The 19,149-nt window shown below is 49.3% G+C and overlaps 2 protein-coding genes across 4 annotated transcripts in view; one reads left to right on the top strand and one right to left on the bottom strand.

Annotated features, from left to right (window-relative positions):
- The first annotated feature begins 453 nt into the window (after window positions 1–453).
- Josd1 (Josephin domain containing 1) overlaps window positions 454–19,149 on the top strand; it is a 312,495-nt gene continuing 293,799 nt past the window's right edge. Inside the window, exons 1-5 of one of the 3 annotated variants that reach the window (XM_042693146.1) lie at window positions 454–512; window positions 1,031–1,703; window positions 10,540–10,668; window positions 10,800–10,994; window positions 11,484–13,480. In XM_042693146.1, the coding sequence (XP_042549080.1) occupies window positions 1,519–1,703; window positions 10,540–10,668; window positions 10,800–10,994; window positions 11,484–11,583 (609 nt within the window). In that variant the 5' untranslated portion in view covers window positions 454–512; window positions 1,031–1,518 and the 3' untranslated portion in view covers window positions 11,584–13,480. The other 2 variants (XM_042693145.1, XR_006149513.1) reach the window with 2 other exon arrangements.
- On the bottom strand, window positions 15,478–17,444 carry Tomm22 (translocase of outer mitochondrial membrane 22). Its single transcript, XM_042693147.1, has 4 exons — window positions 17,304–17,444; window positions 16,947–17,065; window positions 16,426–16,543; window positions 15,478–16,180 (listed from the first exon to the last, which is right to left on the bottom strand). Exons 1-4 carry the CDS (start codon window positions 17,415–17,417, stop codon window positions 16,106–16,108), a joined length of 426 nt encoding a protein of 141 aa, XP_042549081.1. The 5' UTR covers window positions 17,418–17,444; the 3' UTR covers window positions 15,478–16,105.

Below are 19,149 nucleotides of genomic sequence, written 5' to 3'. Positions count from 1 at the left end.
GCTCAGCGCTGACCCAGAGAGACTGCGCCCGACCGCGTCACTACCGAGTTTTGGAAACACCGGGTGAGCGGCGCGCGACACACACATGACACGTCACGGCAGGAGCCGAAGTCCAAGCTCACGACGCCCAGGCCGGAGTGGGGAGCACCGGGGAGGGCGGCGCAGGGCAGCCCGGGGTCCCGCAGCCGTCCCGGAACAGCGCCGCGGTCCGGAGGAGGGCGGGGCGAAGCGGGACTCCCTGTCAGGGCGGAAACAGCCCAGGGGCCAGACAGCGATCAGCCCGGTTGCCGCCGCCAGCGGGCTCCGCAGCCCCGCCATCTGGCAATCCGCCGATCCCGGCAGCCCTCGGGCCGCTCCACGCTGCCGGCGCCGGCCCCGCACGCGCGCGGCGGCCGCCGCGGCGCTGGAGGAGCCGGCGCTGGTGACGTCAGGCGTGACGCGCGAGGGCGGGACCGTCGCGGGAGGGCGTTCAGGAGCGCGCGCCGAGCCGGGGCGGCCGACGTCGGGTTCAGGTGCGCGCGCCCGCCCGCCCGCCCGCCCGCGCGCGCGGCCCAGGTGGCGGTCCACAGCTCCAGGTGGCGGTGGCCCCGCGGCGGTGAGCGGGCGGCTGGCGGCCCGCGGCGAGTCTGTCTCGGCGGGGTAGGGAGCCGGGTGGTGGTCACGGTGGAGGGGGGGGGGGGGAGAACCGGAGGGCGCCTGGGCTCCGGTTCACGTGACGGCGGGGAGGTCGGGGTCGGGGCGGCGAGCCCGGTGGGTCCCCGCTGGCGGGAGGGCGCGGCGAACGTCCGGCCCCACCCTCCAGGGCCTCCGCGGGCGCTGGACCTGCCCGCGGGCGGGGGCCGGGTGCGCCCGCGGCGCTGACCCGAGTCGTCTCCTCCTCAGGGCGGCGACGAGAGGACGAGCCCCAGCTTCCCGGGGAGCCCTGCCCGCCTGCCCGCCTCGTCACCGCGCCCGCCCCAGGGCATGGAGGGCTGCGCCCGGGACCCCGGCGATCCCACGAATTGAACCGTGCGTTTATCCACACCCCTAGGCTTTGCCTTCGGAGTCGGTGGCGGCCTCGTGATCGGAACGAAATGGAAGAAAAAGAGCGATGTGACCAAATCCCTTCGCTCCTCCCGCATTGAGGCCTAGTTGGCATTTGCAGAGAGGAAAAAGACATCAAGAAAATCGAGTTTGTTTGTTTGTTTGTTTGGAAAGGGGGGGCGGGAGAGGGGCTGTGCAAAAGGGCAAACAACGTCGTACGTTTTATATGATTTTTAAAAAATTCTGCACTTTGACAGGGCTGGCAATATAAACTAAAGTTATTTTTCTATTGAGAAGAGGTGGATTTTTTTTTCCCTCCCCCTTTTGATCGCAAGCAGCCGTTTCTCCCAGTGACAAAGCATAAATTATGGACACCAGAAAATAAGGTGGACCTCAGGAATCCTGAAAAGACAGCAGTGTACATCTTCCTCTGGAGGAAGAGGGGGGTGTTTTCAGCCCTCTCTGGACCCTCAAACGAAAAAAACAACAAAAAACATGAGTTGCATGCCATGGAAAGGAGACAAGGCCAAATCTGAATCCTTGGAGCTGCCCCAGGGGACACCCCCCCAAATCTACCATGAGAAACAGCGCCGCGAGCTCTGTGCCCTCCACGCCCTCAACAACGTCTTCCAGGACAGCACCGCCTTCACGCGGGAAACGCTGCAGGAGATTTTCCAGAGGTAGGGTGCCCTTTCTTGGCAGCTGGATGCCCACTTCTTCGGTATTTTTGAGTTTGGGTGGGTGGGGCAATGGCTTAGGGACATAAACTTTCATCCCTGCACAGATTAGCTAGATGCCATCAGCAGGCATAAGGGGCACAGGAATGAGAGAATTGCCACCAGATATGGACCACTTGCTAGGGAATAATAGCCTGCCATCCAGCCTATGATTACTGCTATCTCCAGTAAGCAACCCTGTGGAACCCCTGTTATAGTAATTCTTTGTTTTTGTGTGCTAACACTGGGGCTTATGCTAACACTCCAGGCCTAGATGCTGTCCCTTAGTAGTTGGTGCTCCACTACTTGAGCCATACTTCCAGCTTTTTGCTGGTTAGTTGAAGGTAAGAGTCTCACAGACTTTCCTTCCCCAGACAGGCTCCAAACCTGAATCATCAGATCTCAGCATCCTGAGAAGCTAGGATAACAGGTGTGAGCCATGAGTACCTGGCTTATCAGTATTATTTGTAATTTGTGATGAAGATGGCTGAGTGAAGTGCACGAATTTGTCCAGGGTAACATAAGTGTTGGAGCCAGGGTTGAATTCAGATTTGTATCTCTGCTGTTGGCAACTGAGTTGAATAATGCTTCCTCTCTCAAGCCCTGACACAAAGGAGTTTACAGTCTGGAAGCAGATAAGAAATGTCACCTGTCACCGAAGGTGTAATGTGATGGCTAGCACAAGAAAGGTATACCCATGGTGTTCAGGTTTTTGGAGATATAGTGTGCTGGCCTTAGTTTTTTTTTAATACATTCTTTGGCCTTCTGTTGTTTTACTGATAGAGAAATGGGTAGAAAGGTCAGGTTGTTAGTGCAAGTAGCTTTTAACTAGCATAGTTATCATTTGGAGCTGACTCCAGATCCATCCCTCTTTTCACTTTTATTTATTTTTGGTGCTGGTCCTGTCCTGTCAGGACCTGGGTGCTGTCCCTGAGTGTTTTATTGCTCAAGTCTAAGGCTCAGCCCTTGAGCTACAGTTCTACTTCTGACTTTCTGCTGGTTAATTGGAGATAAAGAGTCTCATGAACTTCTTCACTGGGCTGGCGTCGAACTGCATCCCTCAGATCTTAGCCCCCTGAGTAACCAGAAATACAGGCATGAGCTACTGGCTTTCCTTTTCTACTTTTGTTCTAAATAGCATTTCTGTCTGATCTGCTTAGAATAAAAGTCATCCTACAGTGGAAAGAAGTTTAGCTTTTTTTTTTTTTTATTCTTTTTTTTTTTTTTTAATGGTACTGAGATTTAAATTCAGGATCTCATACTTCCTAAGCTCTTACTTGAGTCACAGTTATTTGAGATAGATTCTTGCTGTTCTTTTTCTTTTTGTCCTGTTGGGCCTGGATCTTGATCTCCCTACTTATGCTTTATGTTACAGCTGGGATGACAGCCACCTGCTATCACTGCCAGCTTTTCTTACTGATTTGTTTTTTTACCACCCTCTTCCCACTGGTCTGGAACCAATATTCTCCTGATTTCAGCCTCCTGAGTAGCTGGGATTATAGGCCAGAGCCACTGACACCCAATAGTTCTGTTCTTTACTCTGATTTTCTAAAATTCTTTCACTAGTTGGGAGTGGTGGTGATGATATATACTTGTAATTCCAGAAATTGAGAGGAAAGAAGGTCATGAGTTTTAAGCCGGTCTGTGCTACATAGAAAGACCCTGTCAATAAAACCCCAGAATTATTTTAAAAGATTACAGTTCTCTTACTAGTTCTCTTGAGAACTAGTTTTGCATTATCTGAGTAGACACTGCAGCATGTCTGCAGTCTATAAGAACTTCAGCAGTAAGCCTGTCTGATTATTCCAATTAGAGACTTAATCTTCAGGTTAGAGAAAACTCAAGAATTCTTTAAGCAGTGCATATTGACAGCTCCAGATGACCTTCACTTAGAGATGATATTTCTGCACACAAAAATGTGAATTACAGGGGCTGGGAAGGTAGCTCAGTGGTAGAGTGCTTGCCTTGCATGCATGAGGCCCGCATAAGCAGAAAAAGCTGGAAGTGGCACTGTGGCTCAATTGGTAGAGTGTTAGCCTTGAGCTGAAGAGCTGAGGGACAGTGCCCAGGCCCAGAGTTCAAGTCCCACGACTGACAAAAAAAAAGGCTGGGAATATGGCTTAGTGGTAGAGTGCTTGCTTAGCATGCATGAAACCCTGGGTTCAATTCCTCAGTACTACATAGACAGAAAAAAGCTGGATGTAGCACTGTGGCTCAAGTGGTAGAGCACTAGCCTAGAGCATAGAGAGGCTTAGGGACAGAGCACAGGCCCAGAGTTTAAGCCCCAGGACCACCTCTCTTACCCTCCCCCCCCCAAAAAAAAATGTGAATTACAGCCAGAAAGAGCTGTTTGGGAAACATAGGTGTGGACCATTTAACCTGAAAGAACACTAGGCCTTCTCTTAAGAGAATGGTAATCTGAATGTGTGCCCAGAACTATAGTGAGAGCACTTATTCTCCAGTGTCACTCATAACCAGAGTAATGCCTTCACTACAGCAGGACAAATGTGTCCTTTGCATCAGGGTCATCCTGGCAGCAAACTGAGTTCATACTTCAGGAAATGGGGCTGAGGAGATAAGTAATATGTTTCAAATCACTCAAGTCCCGTGACAAAAAGGAGGAGAAAGGACAAACACTTCTTTGCTCACAGGCCATTCATATTTCTTATATCCCTACATGTAAACTGTTTTCCCAATCTAAAACCAGGGAAAAGGATTCACAGCAAGCAGCTGAGTGTGCTTGGTACTTTGCAAGAGGTATAATGCTGAAGAGACCACTAACATATAACCACCATGTGGAAAACACCTTTTGAGTGCCTGCCTTATGCTAATTAAGTTGCATGTTGGTCTTGGGACTTGAACTCAAGTACTAAGTACTGTCTCTGAGTTTTTACGATTTGAGCCATAGCTCCACTTTTTGGTGGTTAGTTGGAGATAGAGTCTTAAGGGACTTTCCTGCTGGGCCAGCTTCAACTGTGATCCTCAGATCTCAGCCTTTTGGGTAGCTAGGATTACAGGCATGAGCTACCAGCACCCAGCTCTATTTTCTGTTTTTCCAGGTGAGGAAATCATGGCACTCAGAGTTAGCTCACAAGTTGTTTATTTACTTATTGTGCCAGTCCTGGGGCTTGAACTAAGGGTGTGGGTGCTGTCCCTGAGATTTTTGGGGGGCTTTTTTGTTTTTGTCTTTGTTTTTCTCAAGGCTAGCTCTACCATTTCAGCCACAGCTCCACTTCTGGCTTTTTGATGGTTAATTGGAGATAAGAGTCTTACAAACTTTCCTGCTTGGGCTGGCTTCAAACCATGATCTCTAGATCTCAGCCTCCTGAGTAGCTAGGATTACAGGTGTGAGCCACCACTTGGCTTAGTTCACAGTTACTAGTTACTAATGGCAGGATTTGGTTCCATGCTTTATAATTATAGGGCTGCTTGCTTGCTACTGATGGGAAAGCCTTGTTGGAGTTTTGGATTAGTAGTTGTTTGCCCCTGCTAGCAAATAAGTGGAGTCAGTCCGGCACTGAAGGTGTAGACTATGGTCATTCAGTTAGTGGAGAATAACAGGGATTTTGCAGTAGTGTTTTCCCTGTGGGAACTGTCTGCTAACCACTCACATGAAAGCAGGGTCCTCTTCCTTTCAAAGTTTCACACATTCCACTGCACTGCTTTGCTTCCTGTCAACACACCATAAAGAACCACCTCAGACTAAAAGCCAGCCAGTGTATAAGAGAATTCCAGAAGTGGGATTCTATAAAGAACATTTTTATTTGGACTGATTCTGTGTGGATAGGTGGGAACAACAACAACCAAGTGTGGAAGGAATCCTGAGGAAAAGCGAAGCGGGAAGAGGTGAAAGAGAGAGGAAGGAATGTTTTAGACAAACATGGAGAGCTGCCTGCAGTGTGCCAGGCACTGGGAGGCACAGGAACAAAAACACGCCAGCTGCTGAGCAGGCCTGAAGCTCAGAGCCAGGAACGGGGAGCAGTTTTCACAATGGGAAGATGGTCTCTTTCCATCTCAATGGTAAGAGAGGTAAAGCTGGTAAGTTTCAATAGCTTTACTTAGTTTATAGACCTAAAGTTCTATGGTGCTTTGAAGAGGGAATTAGAAAAGGGAAAAAGGTGTGGATAAGTGCTATTTTACTGAGAGGAAATTCATTCTAGCAGTTGAATCATAGCCAGATGAAGAGAGAAATAGGAAAGAAGGGTGGAGTTCCATGAGTCCTGGATGTGAGATAATGACTCACACTTGGAGTAGAAATAAGTAGACACTTAGAAAGAACTGATCTGAACTGGTCAGCCATCAGGAGCCCCAGGATGGAAGAGTCAGGAATGATGAAGCTTGATCCCAGAGAAAAAAAATCAGAGTCACTGCTCAAGTGTCATAGTGTGCATGCATGGGTGTGGGCAAGGGCACTTACCTGAAGAGGTTAGTAGACACCTGGACTAGAGACCACCTTAGAGCTTGTCAGTTCTGACTGTGACAAGCAGGGGCTTGTTGCACAGCTCAGAACTTCTGTGCAAGTCAGTAAAACACTCCTGAACTGGAGTTTGCCAGGGAGTCTCAAGGAAACTTTCTCTCAGGATCCAGTGGCGTGCAGTTGCAGAGTGGGTCCCAAGGAGTTCAGTATTGTCTCAGATGTAGAGACTGAATCTGGCGGTGCTCTCACTAGCTGTGAGTGACTGTGCAAGTCACTGTAACCTTTGCACCTCTGCTTCCTTATTTACAGTATCTCAAAAAATTGTTGGATTAAGTTATCAGCCCATTGAAGCAGCGAAGCCAGTAGACATTTGATTATTTTTAAAGTGAAAGTAAGGGCTGGGAAGGTGGCTTAGTGGTAGAGCGCTTGCCTAGCATTCATGAAGCCCTGGGTTCAGTTCCTCAGTACCACATAAACAGAAAAACCCAGAAGGGATGCTGTGGCTCAAGTGGTAGAGTGCTAGTTTTGAGCAAAAAATAGCTCAGGGACAGTGCCCAGGCCCTGAGTTCAAGCCCCAGGACTGGCTAAAAAAATAAAAAAACAGCTCTCTTGCTCTTCTAGCTCTCTTGCTCTTGCTCTTCTTTTCTAGCTCTCTTGCTCTTGCTCTTCTTTTCTAGCTCTCTTGCTCTTGCTCTTCTTTTCTAGCTCTCTTGCTCTTGCTCTTCTTTTCTAGCTCTCTCTGCTCTCTCTCTGCTCTAGCTCTTTCCTCTCTCTTTCCCAGCCACGTGGAGTGCCAACCTTGCCTGGTCCCAGCAGGTCTTCTGAATACCTGAATACCACGTGAGTGCTACTGTTCTCACCCCTCTCTCTGCTCTTTTCTAGCTCTTTCCTCTCTTTCCCAGCTTTCTCTCCTTCCCAGGCCTTTCCCAGCCATGTGGAGTGCCAACCTTGCCTGGTCCCAGCAGGTCTACTGAATAAACCTACCCCTTACCTGAAAAAAAAAAAAAAAATTTAAAAAAAATTAAAAATAAAATAAAATAACAAAGTAAAAGCAAATAAGTTGACATGATGGATGTGTTGGGAGGTAATCAGCCCTGTAGAAAGGGATGGAAACTGCTCAGCATTTCCTGTATTGCTCACTTGGGCAACATGTTTATTCAGTTGTTAATGGCGCTCTGAGGGATAAGAGTCAAAAGTAAAAAGGTTCCAGGAATTTATTATCTGGTTGGACTTATATAAAGTGTGACTTCTTCAACATTCCTATAAAGTAGAAGCATTCCCATTTTCTAGACGAGGTGGCAGTCTTGGAGAGTCAGTCTCACAATTGGTATGGATGATGCTAAATGTGCATCCAGGTGTGTATGTGTGTGTCCTGTTTCAGAGAGTCAGGTCAGCTTCCGTGGGGTTGAGTTTGAAGAAGCGGTGGGATTTCACTTGGAGCTACAAGTAGGTAAAGAACGGCTGGCAGTTGTGCTTGCAGTGCCCTACATCCCAGGAGAGGGGGGAGGCCTCAGCTGGGCTCGGGTTGGGAGGTGGCCAGGAAAGGTAAGGTAGGCAGTTAGTTCCACCATCATTCCATAGAGGAGAGTGAAATGACGCTGTGGTGAGCAGGCCAGGAGTGTACAGAGAACTGGTGGAAGGAAAGTGTGGAAGCAAGATCAGTTTAGAAAGCTCTTTCAGAAGTCTGGGTATAAGGCCCCAGTGAGGCTAGAAGCAGTAGAAGTAGACAAAAAAGGATTTGAATCTGAGATATGAGGTGAAGGCCATGAATACCACTTGTGGGACAAATGTTCATGTAGTCACTTTGTCTTCGGGAACAAAATGTTGGGGAGAGGTTATGGGGGAGGGCTTGAACTCAGAGCCTTATGGCTCTTGCTTGGCTTTTTCTCTCATGACTGGTGCATTGCCACTTGAGTCGTGCCTCTACTTCTGGCCTTTTGCTAGTTAACTGGAGATAAGACTCTTGAATTTGTTTGTCCTTTAAACCTTGATCTGAATTCTCAGATTCAGCCTCCTGAGTAGCTAGGATTACAGGCACGAGCCACTGTTACCTGGATCTGAAACATCTTATATAAATAACATCTTTTTCTGGAGGTTCAAGGTAAAGAATAACATATTATGCACTCCTGGAATTCCTGTAGGAAACCGGTTTCCTCACTTGGCTCTAGATCCCTTAGTAAGGAGCATGGAATCAGGAGAGTGTTACTTAAACTTGTGAGTGTGGTGGGAGGGAGGCAGATGGTGGGAATTGGAGACAGCCTTGTCCCTGGGTGGGGGTGGGGTTCTTCCTTGTAGTTAGTGGTCACTGTAAGGAATGAGAGGCTACTCAAGAGTGGGTAGAGGGAAAAGACCCATTAGAGCTTCAGCTCAGTCCTCTTGCCTATGCTTTCTCACTGAAGGGGTGGTGGAGGGGTGGAGGACTTTGTCCTATTAAGCTATGTTTTAGTCCCAGGCCTCAGGGACTCAGCTGGCCTTTTCCTCTTAGCAGCCTGCCACCCCTATTCGTTTCTGATTCTTGGGTCCTGGCTGTACGGTATCATAACTTCAGATATTCTCAATAAACTCAAGTTTGAATTCTAATTCTGATACTTCTTGATTGCAGATGGATAAGTTCATTAGAATCACCAAACCTCAGGGTTGCAAAGTAGAAATGATTTATATCCACATAGGTTTATTGTAAGGATTAAATGAAAGACATAGGAAAGCACAGTGCTTGGCCCAGGTTTTCAGCACATGGTATTTATTACAGGTTAAAGAACATTTGGTTGCAGGGCGTGGAATCAGAATGCCCTTGTCACATTCTTCCATCTTTGCTCTGGAGACAAGCAGGTAGCTCTTTTACTTTTAAGAGAACTGATAATTCTAGAGGAAGACACAGAATAACAAAAATAAACACAAGAGTGTCTGTCATGTGTGAGGTGGGCTCCTTTTAGACCCAAGCAATACAGTGAGAAGTAGAGAGGCCTCTGCTCTCCTGCTTGTGTGGAAAAAGACATGAGAAAATGCATCCATATTTAGAAATGGCTATAATTAAGCCAAAGGTGAGTAGACAGGCAGTGGCTGGGAGAAACAGGCAAGTGGTCAGAAAAGGCCTTTCTATGGTAGGAATAGTTGAGATCCTAATAACGAACAAAAGCAAGTGATGGTCTGAGTGAAGTACATTCCAGATGACAGGGTCATGAATGAGCTCTTTCTCACAAAGTAAGAAAGAGCTTTCTATGAAGGGCAGAAAGGAGGGGGCCCAGTAAGAGGTGGGAGGTGGGCAGGATGTTTATGTTGCGTATAAGGGCTGGGGGAGTTGGTGGCTTGAAGCAGTGGTGGGAGTATGTTTGAAAACTAGCAGTATGGATAAAACTCAGCCATAGAGCTCTTTGTCTGGCTTGGCAGGTGTGAAGCCCTTGATCCCATCTCTAATACTTCCATTAAAAAAAAAAAATCAGTGTTGGGCTGGGAAGGTGGCTCAGTGGTAGAACGCTTGCCTTGCATGCATGAGGCCCTGGGTTCGATTCCTCAACACCACATAAACAGAAAGAATAAAAACCGGAAGTGGCGTTGTGACTCAAGTGGTAGAGCGCTAGCCTTGAGCTGAAGAGTTGAGGGACAGTGCCCAGGCCCAGAGTTCAGGCCCCATGACCGGACCCAAAAAAAAAAAAAAAAATTAGTGTTGTTATGTATGGAGAAAGTTTTTTGTTTGAATTCAGTGCCTGAGCACTGTCCCTGAGTTTGTTTTTCTTTTTTTGCTCAAGGCTAGTGTTCTACCCCTTGAGCCGTGTGTGTGTGTGTGTGTGTGTGTGTGTGTGTGTGTGTGTGTGTGTGTGAAATAAATCTCACATACTTTCCTGCCAAGGCCGGCTTCCAACAGGTGTGAGCCACCAGTGCCTGGCACAATTGATTTTTGTTGTTGTTGTTGGTTGTGGAGTTTGAACTAAAGGCGACTTTCCTGCCCAGGTTGGCTTCCAACTGCGATCCTCAGCTCTCAGCCTCCTGAGTAGCTAGGACTACAGGAGTGAACCACCAGTGTCTGGCTTGATAATTTTTTTGAGAAAGAGTTTCACTAGGTTGCCTGGGCTGGTCCATAACTTGGTCTCCAAGTGCTAGTATTACAGGCACACATCAAAGGCAGGAAGGCTGCAGTAGGATAGGGATTTCACAAATGAGACACTTCCACAGAACATTGTGTCCATTGACTTCACTTCCTGAAAGGAGGCAGGTAGGTCCACCCTCTCTGGAATTGTTTTCTATAAAAAGAGGGGTAATTCTTAGGGTAGGAAAAATACTAGGAAGGAACCACAGGGCAGCGATGTGCGGTGCCCTTCTGATAGTGCCACGCTGGGGAGGTTGAGCAGGCCAGCCAGTCTCAGCCCTGTTCTTGCCACATTTTAGATTGTCTCCAAACACCATGGTGACACCCCACAAGAAGAGCATGCTGGGAAATGGAAACTACGATGTGAATGTCATCATGGCAGCACTTCAAACCAAAGGCTATGAAGCTGTTTGGTGGGACAAGCGCAGGTAATGAGAACTGGTCTGACTTGATGGAGCCCAGCAGGGTGGTGCAAGCCCCCAGTGCTGGCACTTCTGGCCTGACTTTGGGGGGACCTCCAAGGTTGGCTGCCTCAGCCTGTCCCATTGTTGTTCTGCAGGGATGTTGGTGTCATTGCCCTCACTAATGTCATGGGCTTCATCATGAACCTGCCCTCCAGCCTGTGCTGGGGTCCACTCAAGTTGCCTCTCAAAAGGCAGCACTGGATCTGTGTTCGAGAGGTGGGAGGAGCATACTACAACCTCGACTCCAAACTCAAGATGCCAGAATGGATTGGAGGCGAGAGTGAGCTCAGGTAATCTTCCTTGGGTGGCTAAGCTGCCAGCTCCTTTGTTTGCTATATTGGATAAATTGAGTTCATCTCTGGTTACTTGAAAATGAAGTTCCTACATCTCCCTGCCTTGCTTGGTATCACAGGGCCTCAGACTCGAAAGACCTTTAGGGCCTCCATCTTCGGTAGGCAGGTTCCACAGCTTGGGAGACTGGCCCCTACTCTGGTGAGGCCACCATCATGTTCCTTCTATTCATTCAGAGAATGGCCACAGAGAGTTACTTTTGTGTCTTATTTCTCACAGAACTGGCTAGTGTGGACAGTAATACATGGTTAGCTGGATGTTTGGAAACCAAACATGTAACCTTCCGAGAATCACTCCCCACTAGTATGCTTTAGGGTGGCCATGGACATCAAGGATGAGGATGCTGGGGAGGCGTGGGACTGGGATCCCGGACTGGGATTTCTCCACAATTCACCAGTTGACTTTCTCTCTTGCTATTCCTTCTATAGGAAATTTCTAAAACATCATTTGCGAGGGAAGAACTGTGAACTCCTGCTGGTGGTACCAGAAGAGGTAGAAGCCCATCAGAGTTGGAGGGCTGATGTGTAGTCCGGTTCTACCCAGCCTGGCTCTTGCCTCAATCTTCAGCCCTCTGTGATGTGGGGTGGCCTGTAAGTGGGTCTGCCCTGACTAGTTCCCCAAACATCTCATCGAGTTTCCCCTTCAGATTTGCCAGTGCAGTAGGACAGATGTGTGGACTGTTCTAAGAACCACCCAGTTTTGTCTGTGCCTGGGAAGGAAGGTAGGAGCTCGGAGCACTTAGGGAAAGCCATTGAAAGAGAGCTTTTGTTCTGTTTCTGAGAGGCTAGGTGAGCCTTGCAGATTTTTTCTTTTGTGAGAGCTTGATGGAGGTTCTGCTCCAGGTGTCACTGCTGCTTCAGGCTCACGGAGGCCTCTTGCCTCCCCTGTGGCACGTGGGTCTGAAGACCCTGAGAACCCAGTGACTGGCTCAAAGGACCTAGAGCATAGTAAGTGTCTCAGGAAACTGTCTCCAAAACCCAGCAGTGGCACTTCATGCCACCTGCGACCTGTAACGCCACCTTCATCCCATTCTCTCTCCCAGCTGGCGCTCTACACTTGAGCCATGCCTCCAGTCCATTCCCTCACCCCATTTTAGAGAGTGGTTTATAGTCACCTTGGAGTTTTATGAGGAATTCTCTGGTATTTCAAGCAAGCATTCTAGCAAGGCAAAGGTGGGAGTTGCCAAAGGGAGTGTGGCCAGAGCTGTACAGGACAGTTTTGTCCCTATTATGTCACTACATTGGGTAGAATGCTCTCTGGGCCAAAAGACAAGGAGACAATTTTTCCAGTTGGCCCATTCTGGCAAAACCCCAATAAATGCCACTAATTGGGCTAGAGTTGGGTGAGAAAAGTGGTGTTAAATTCTGTGTTTATGAGTAGCTAGATACAAGTCCCGGGCTCAGAGGCCATGACTGACAAACAGTCATGGAGGTTAGTTAGGTACGTCATGTTGTGTCCTTTTTGGTCAGCTTAGGACCAGCTCACCCCTACCTCTTGAGATAGTTGTAAGCCACCCTTCTCCTCTAACTTTGGAAAACATGACAGTGGAAATACGCATCCTACCACTTGTCATCGCAGCGGCTGTGGGTGCAAGGCAGGTGGGGATGCAGGGGTGGGCAGGCCAACCCTTGCAGATGAGTGGTCTTGGCGAGTCTGAGAGCTGCCCCACTGGCCAGACTTCTCTCCAGCAGCAGAGCCAGCCTGGGCCTGCATGTTGGTTCTGAGCAAGCTTAGTGGGGGGAAGCTGAGGCTCCCTTCCCGTGACTGGAGTGCATGTTTACACCAGCACTTTTTCTGCACATGTATCTTCAATCCAAGGCTGTTTTTTATGCCAAATTGTTTAACAAGAGGCCCAAGCAGCTACTCGTTATGCTCTCTCAGCAGCTGGCTGAAGTCTCTTCTGCTCCCTTTTCTACCCGACCTGCTTGGCACCACAGGGAGCTCTACCCCTGCACAATGACATTCCAACACCACCAGCCACAAGTTACAGCCAACACTGCTGATTGTCACAAGCAGGACCTTGGGTCCATTGGCACTGTCAGTGATAGTAAGCCATTTCCTGGGAAGAGGAGGAAGCTCCTCTCCACAAACTGCTTGGGCCTGTGCAAACGGCACTTCAGAGGACTCCTGTGCACGCAGAGTCCAGGAGCCAATGGATATGCAAAGACGCTTCAACATTTCAGGGCTGGTTTCTCTGTTCATATCCAATTCTGGTGCTTAGGACAGGGACCCATACTGATGCCCAAGGGCAAAAAGCCCCACTTCCTTTAAAGAAGTGGGTAGGTCTGACCCTGATGCCCAGTAAGGGCAACCCTAGGCTTTGTTTTTCTTGCTTTTATTCCCCTTTTTTGTTGGCCTTGTGCTGGGTTTGTTTACAAAGATGTATTTTGTTTAACCAAATATTAAAAAAGAAAATCTCTCCTTGTCTGAGTTCTATAATTTCGTGAAGATAAAAACTTGGTGTCCGTCCATCCTGAGGCTTGAACCCAGAACTCGGCTGTCTCTGAGCTATTGTGTTCAGGGCTAGCACTCTACTATTTGAGCCACAGCTCCACTTCTGGCTTTTTGGTGACTAACTGGAGTTAAGTGTCTCACAGACTTTCCTGCCTGAGTTGGCTTTGAACTCCAATCCTCAGATCTCAGCCTCCTAGTTAGGATCACAGGTATGAGCCCCCAGTGCCCAGCTAACAAAAATACTACTTGCCTGAGCGCTGTCCCTTAGCTCTATAGCTCAAGGCTAGCACTCTACCAATTGAGCTACAGCACCACTTCCTGCACACACCTTTTTGATAAGACCTCTCACCTGAAAAAATCCAGAGAAAAGCTCTTTAATACATCAAAAGATGCAGCCTGAGCTGAGCTTGGGGGCACATGTCTGGGGTGGTAGAGACCAGAAGGTAATGAACCCAGCCTGGGCTACAAAGACTCTGTCCTCAAAACCAAGGAGCTACGGGGCTGGAGTGCTAGCCTCACATGCACGAGGCCCTGGGTTGGATTCCTCAGTATACCATACACACATAAACAGAAAAGGCAGGAAGTGGCGCAGTGGCTCAAGTGGTAGAGTGCTAGCCTTAAGCTGAAGAGCTCAGGGACAGGGCCCACGCCCACAGTTCAGGCCCCATGACCAACAACAACAAAAAACCCCTAAGGGGCTAGAGCTTCTTTGGTGGTGGTGGTAGTCCTGGGGCTTGAAATTAGGGCTTGGATGCTGTCACTATTTTGGCTCAAGGTTAGTGCTCTACCACTTGAATCACACCTCACTTCTTTTTGGAAGTTAGCCGGAGATCAAGTCTTCCTTCCTGGGCTGGCTCTGAACACTGATCCTCAGATCTTAGCCTCCTGATTAGCTAGGATTACAGGCGTGAGCCCCCCTTAGCACCTGGCAGCATTGTATCAGCACTGTACCTAGCTGGGTTGCTTGTATTTGTTTTCCCCACACCTTAACCCAGAGCCTCGCCTCTCTATAGAGTGCCCAGCAAGGAGTCTAGCTGGGAGGCTACATTGGAATCCAGGTTCAGAGCTTACTTTGAGGCCTTGTGCAAATCACTTAAATCTTGTTGCTATTTACATAGATTACAAAAAGTCCTATCTGCAGACCTACCCCTTGTCCCAGAAAGCATAAACTAGTACTTTTTTGGGGGGGGGAATGGGAGAGGTCAGTCGTGGGGCTTGAACTTGGCCCGAGTGCTGTCCCTCAGCTCTTCAGCTCAAGGCAGGCGCTCTACCACTTGAGGCACAGCACCACTTCTGGTTTTCTGGTGGTTAATTGGAGATAAGAGTCTCACAGACTTTCCTGCCTGGGCTGGCTCTGAACCGTAATCCTCAGATCTCAGCCTCCTGAGTAGCTAGGATTATAGGCATGAGCCACCAATGCCTGGCCTAAACTAGTACTTTCTGTAAATAGTTTATATAAAATGTACAATGTCATTAAGACTACACATTACACAGTCCAGTTCTTTTGCTGTTGACTCTCAAAGTGACTGATTACTTAAATTTGAGGCAAAGATGGCTATTAAAAGGTTCTTGGCCAAAAAAAAATATATATATTTTTTTGGTTGGTCATGGGGCTTAAACTCGGCCTGGGCACTGTCACTGAGCTCTTCAGCTCAAGGCTAGAGCTCTACTACTTGAGCCACAGCACCATTTCCGGTTTTCTGAGTGGTATATTGGAGTTAATAGTCTCATGGACTTTTCCTGCCTGCGCTGACTTTGAACCATGATCCTCAGATCTCAGCCTCTTGAGTAGTTAGGATTATAGGCGTGAGCCACTGGCGCCTGGCCAAAAATAATTTTTTATCATTAGGTGCTAGCTTAGGCAAGAGGAAATGCAACAGGTCTTTAGTTTTCTAAAGTAGTCTCAGTAATTTTGGAGTACTTACCACAAGCACATGGGTAACACTTTCAGGTGGAATCATTTTTTTTAATATTTAAATACAAAAAGTGAGCACTGACTTTTTTTTTTTTTAACATACAGACATCACACACACACACACACACACATAGGTCTAACAGCCAAAATGTAGAGAGGAAATGAGCTCCTGCTCTGTCCTCCACAGTCCCCATCATCCCTACTTATGGCTAAGGCTTCAGCAAGCCTTGCTCCTCTCCAACAGATCTCTGGTGGCTACTCTATACTACTACTTCAATGCATTTTGTCAGTTTTGTATTGTGTGCATGTTCATCCCTGACATCTCCATCTTAAAAAAAAAAGAAAAAAAAAGAGCCAGGGGTGCTGCTCTCCCACTGGCCTTAGTTTCTACCCCACACTGGGTAGTGAGGAGAGCAATTTACTGAAAGGGATGAGAGCCAGTGCTGGAATAACCATCCACATGGCTGCACTATCAGAATGAGGACAGCGTGGAGGGCATAGTTGCAAGTTGGGAGTCTTTCCTTGAGACAATGAGGTCTGGAGAATTTTCCCCAACAGGTTTGGATAGATCATTGTGCCAAAATTTAAAAGAAGGAAAAAGAAATCCAAATAATCAGCAGTTCAAACACAACTGAATCTCAAAGTTCTCCCACCTAGACTTCTCAAATATAGCATAACAATCTAGATCTTTCCAGGAAGTGAAGGTAGGGCTCCTGGCATTCCTCCTGACAGCCCTGTGTTAGGCCCTAGAAGTATCTGGAAAAGAAAAAAACGAGAGAGAGGAGTTAAGACACTGTACTGGTCTATAAGTTTCATTTTCATAACTAATGGGGGTTCACAAAAATTTACAACAACGCAGAGCAGCTGGCATCTAAGAGTCTGAGCCTAATTCCACTCCCAGCCACATGTGAACGGCCTCACCTATGTCCCATCTATGCGGGCATTAGAGAAGTAACTTTTGTCTCCACTGCTGGGAAAAGCCCAGCAGAGCCTGGGCTCACCTGCCGCTGCTGCAGCTGCTGCTGTTGCTCCATTTGCAACTTTTCCGTCTCGAAGACAACAGGAAGAACCAGGATCATAAAGGAAGTGGTCCCAATCCACAAGGCTGCCCTGGAAAATCTGCAGAGGGGTACGGGGAGCAGGGAGAGATGGAAACAAAATCAGACCAAAACAAGACAGCCACGCCAGGAGGGAACCAATAACGGAATCTCCGGAGTACACACGCCAATGTCTTTGATCAGTACATTCTCAGCGCTCCTTGGGCCACTCCTAACCAGAAACGGCGGGGGCAGCTCTGGGAGCCGCGCGGTAGCAGTGCGCCAGTCTGCCGAGTTCTTACAAAGCGGCTCAGGCAGCGGTCATCTCAGATACCCTGAAATGACCTGGAATCTCCACTTTCGGAAGAGGAAATCGAAAGGTTACTACAATCAGCCCAAGGTCACTCAAGCCTAGGGCTGCAGCTTCCAGAGCCCGTGGTCTTTCGGTCACCCGTGCACACGGCGACCCTGCCCTCGTCCCTTACCTGTACATTTTCTGAGCCACAAAGAGGGAGAGGTCAAAGGTGGCTCCGGCCGCGGACCGGATCCTCTCTGGGAACATCTCCGTCAGACCCCAGAGTCTCTCCGCCAGGGTCTCGTCTAGCTGCGGTAGAGGAGGCAAGAGTCAAGGCCCCGGCGGCGGGATCCTCCCCGAGCGCCGCCGGGAGCCCCCGGGCCCCAGGGAGCCGCAGCGCTCGGGCCCGGCGCGGCCCGACCCTGCGCCCGGCGCGGCCCGACCCTGCGCCCGGCGCCGCCCGACCCTGCGCCCGGGCACCGCCGCACGCGGAGTCCACACCTGCGGCGGCTCGCCGCCAGCCCCGCTCCTTGCGGGTCGCCCGTACCTCGTCGTCGTCCTCCTCCTCCAGCTCCTCCTCGGTCTTCTCCGCGTCGCCCTTCGGGAGCAGTTCGTCGGCGGACACGGGCTCCCCAGCGCCGGCGGCAGCGGCGGCGGCCATGGCTGTATGGGACACCGGAAGCGGAAGGGAGCAGGCGAGCGCGGCCTGGCGGCGGGCAGAGCGTCTTTCCGGGAACGAGACGCAGACGGGGACAGAGTGGCGTCCCCGCCGCGGGTCCTCCGGCCGCAGGTCGTCAGGCCGCTGGTGCCACAACACGCGTCGCCTCCGCCTGTACTGCGACCCGGCGGGCCCAGAAACCCTCTGAGGGACCGACACGTGCAAGCCAGTCCAGGGTCTGGGACTTGGTAGCACTAAGCGAGTCAATCTAAAGGTTTATTGGTCGTTTTTCCAGAATTAGGAGAAATGAGAATACAAGTGCCCATGAACCACCCTAACCACTGTTTTGAAATGTGCTGGGCGCTGAGATAGGAGGATCGCAGATCAAAGCCAGAGGTGGAGCTGTGGCTCCTGTTAAAACCTCCAGACAGTGCCCACCCCCTGAGTTCAGGCCCCAGGACCAACAGACAGACACACATACACACACGAATCATGAAGTGCAATGTTCAGAACTCAGGCAGATGGGATGATCTAGAGAAGGCAGAACGGAAGGCTGAGGACGAGCTCTGTGGAATGGGACACTGACAGGCAGGAATGGAAAGGAGGACTAGAGAAATGCAACCTTGCGGAAGGCTTCAAGGAAAAATGCTCAGAAGTGAAGGTGACATGTTAGAGGTCGTGTCAGTAGACAGAGACAAGGCACCAGCGAGTGTGATGCCCCTGCTGGAACACTGGGTCCCTAGATCCTCTCCTCTCCTTCCCTCAGGCCCATGATTTCTATCTACATTTCCTCTTTATGAGGGGAGGTGTGTGTGTGTGTGTGTATTTGGAACTGGTGAGTGATAGTTGCAGGATAGGGGTTATGTGAGTCCCTCTGGAAATCTAATGAAAGCAGTGAGCCCCGCCATAATACAGGCTGTATAAGCACAGCCAAACATCTGGAGCACCTTGTAAGGACTCAGGCTATACAATGTCCTGATGATTAAGTAATACTGCACTCACTCCCACCCACAGACATTTCTATTTCCATTCCTCCTGACAGCCCTTCCCTAATCCAGCTTGGCATTAAACTCACAACAAACACTGTTGTCATTATGAGAGATCATGTCAAGGAACATACTATGTACATGGGTTCTCTATAAGCATTGGGTTTGGTTAAGCAGGGCTTTGAGGGAGAATTTTAACCAGAATATATGACTAAGAAGGAAAAATCATGAACATGTATGTTCTCACAAGGAAAAAAAACCCCAAAACCTTCCTAAACGAAAGGGAAACAAGGTGACACGATTGGTTATTTCCTCTTTCCTTTTAGGTACTTTAATCAACAGGCTCATTGACTTGCCTCATACCCAACTTCATCCACAGACTGGTAGGCTGCATCAGGGGTTCATATTCACAGACGATGTCACCTCCTTCTGCCATCCTACTACCCGCAGCCTGGCCGTTTTCACCCAGGAATCATCACATTCACTCTGACCAAGTCCTTCACTGTGGAACTGCCCCATATCTTCCAGCATGCCTAAGGTACCTGTCTCTGGCTCCGCAGGGTGCCAGTCATGGGGAGAGAGGATCCACATCACTGTGACAAACAAGTGCTCCACCTGAGGCCAGTTCTCAGGCCTGGCTGTTTCTTTCCGTGTGTGTGTGTGTGTGTGTGTGTGTGTGTGTGTGTGCTGTCATGGTGTGTGTGTGTGTGTGTGTGTGTGTGTGTGCTGTCCTGGGGTTAAACTCTGCG

The sequence above is a fragment of the Dipodomys spectabilis genome, unplaced genomic scaffold (assembly GCF_019054845.1).
Source record: "Dipodomys spectabilis isolate Male_0828 unplaced genomic scaffold, ASM1905484v1 ptg000163l, whole genome shotgun sequence".
NCBI classification, from domain to species: domain Eukaryota; kingdom Metazoa; phylum Chordata; class Mammalia; order Rodentia; family Heteromyidae; genus Dipodomys; species Dipodomys spectabilis.
Note: the sequence above shows the minus strand (reverse complement) of the source record. Positions and strands in the feature narration are given on the sequence as shown.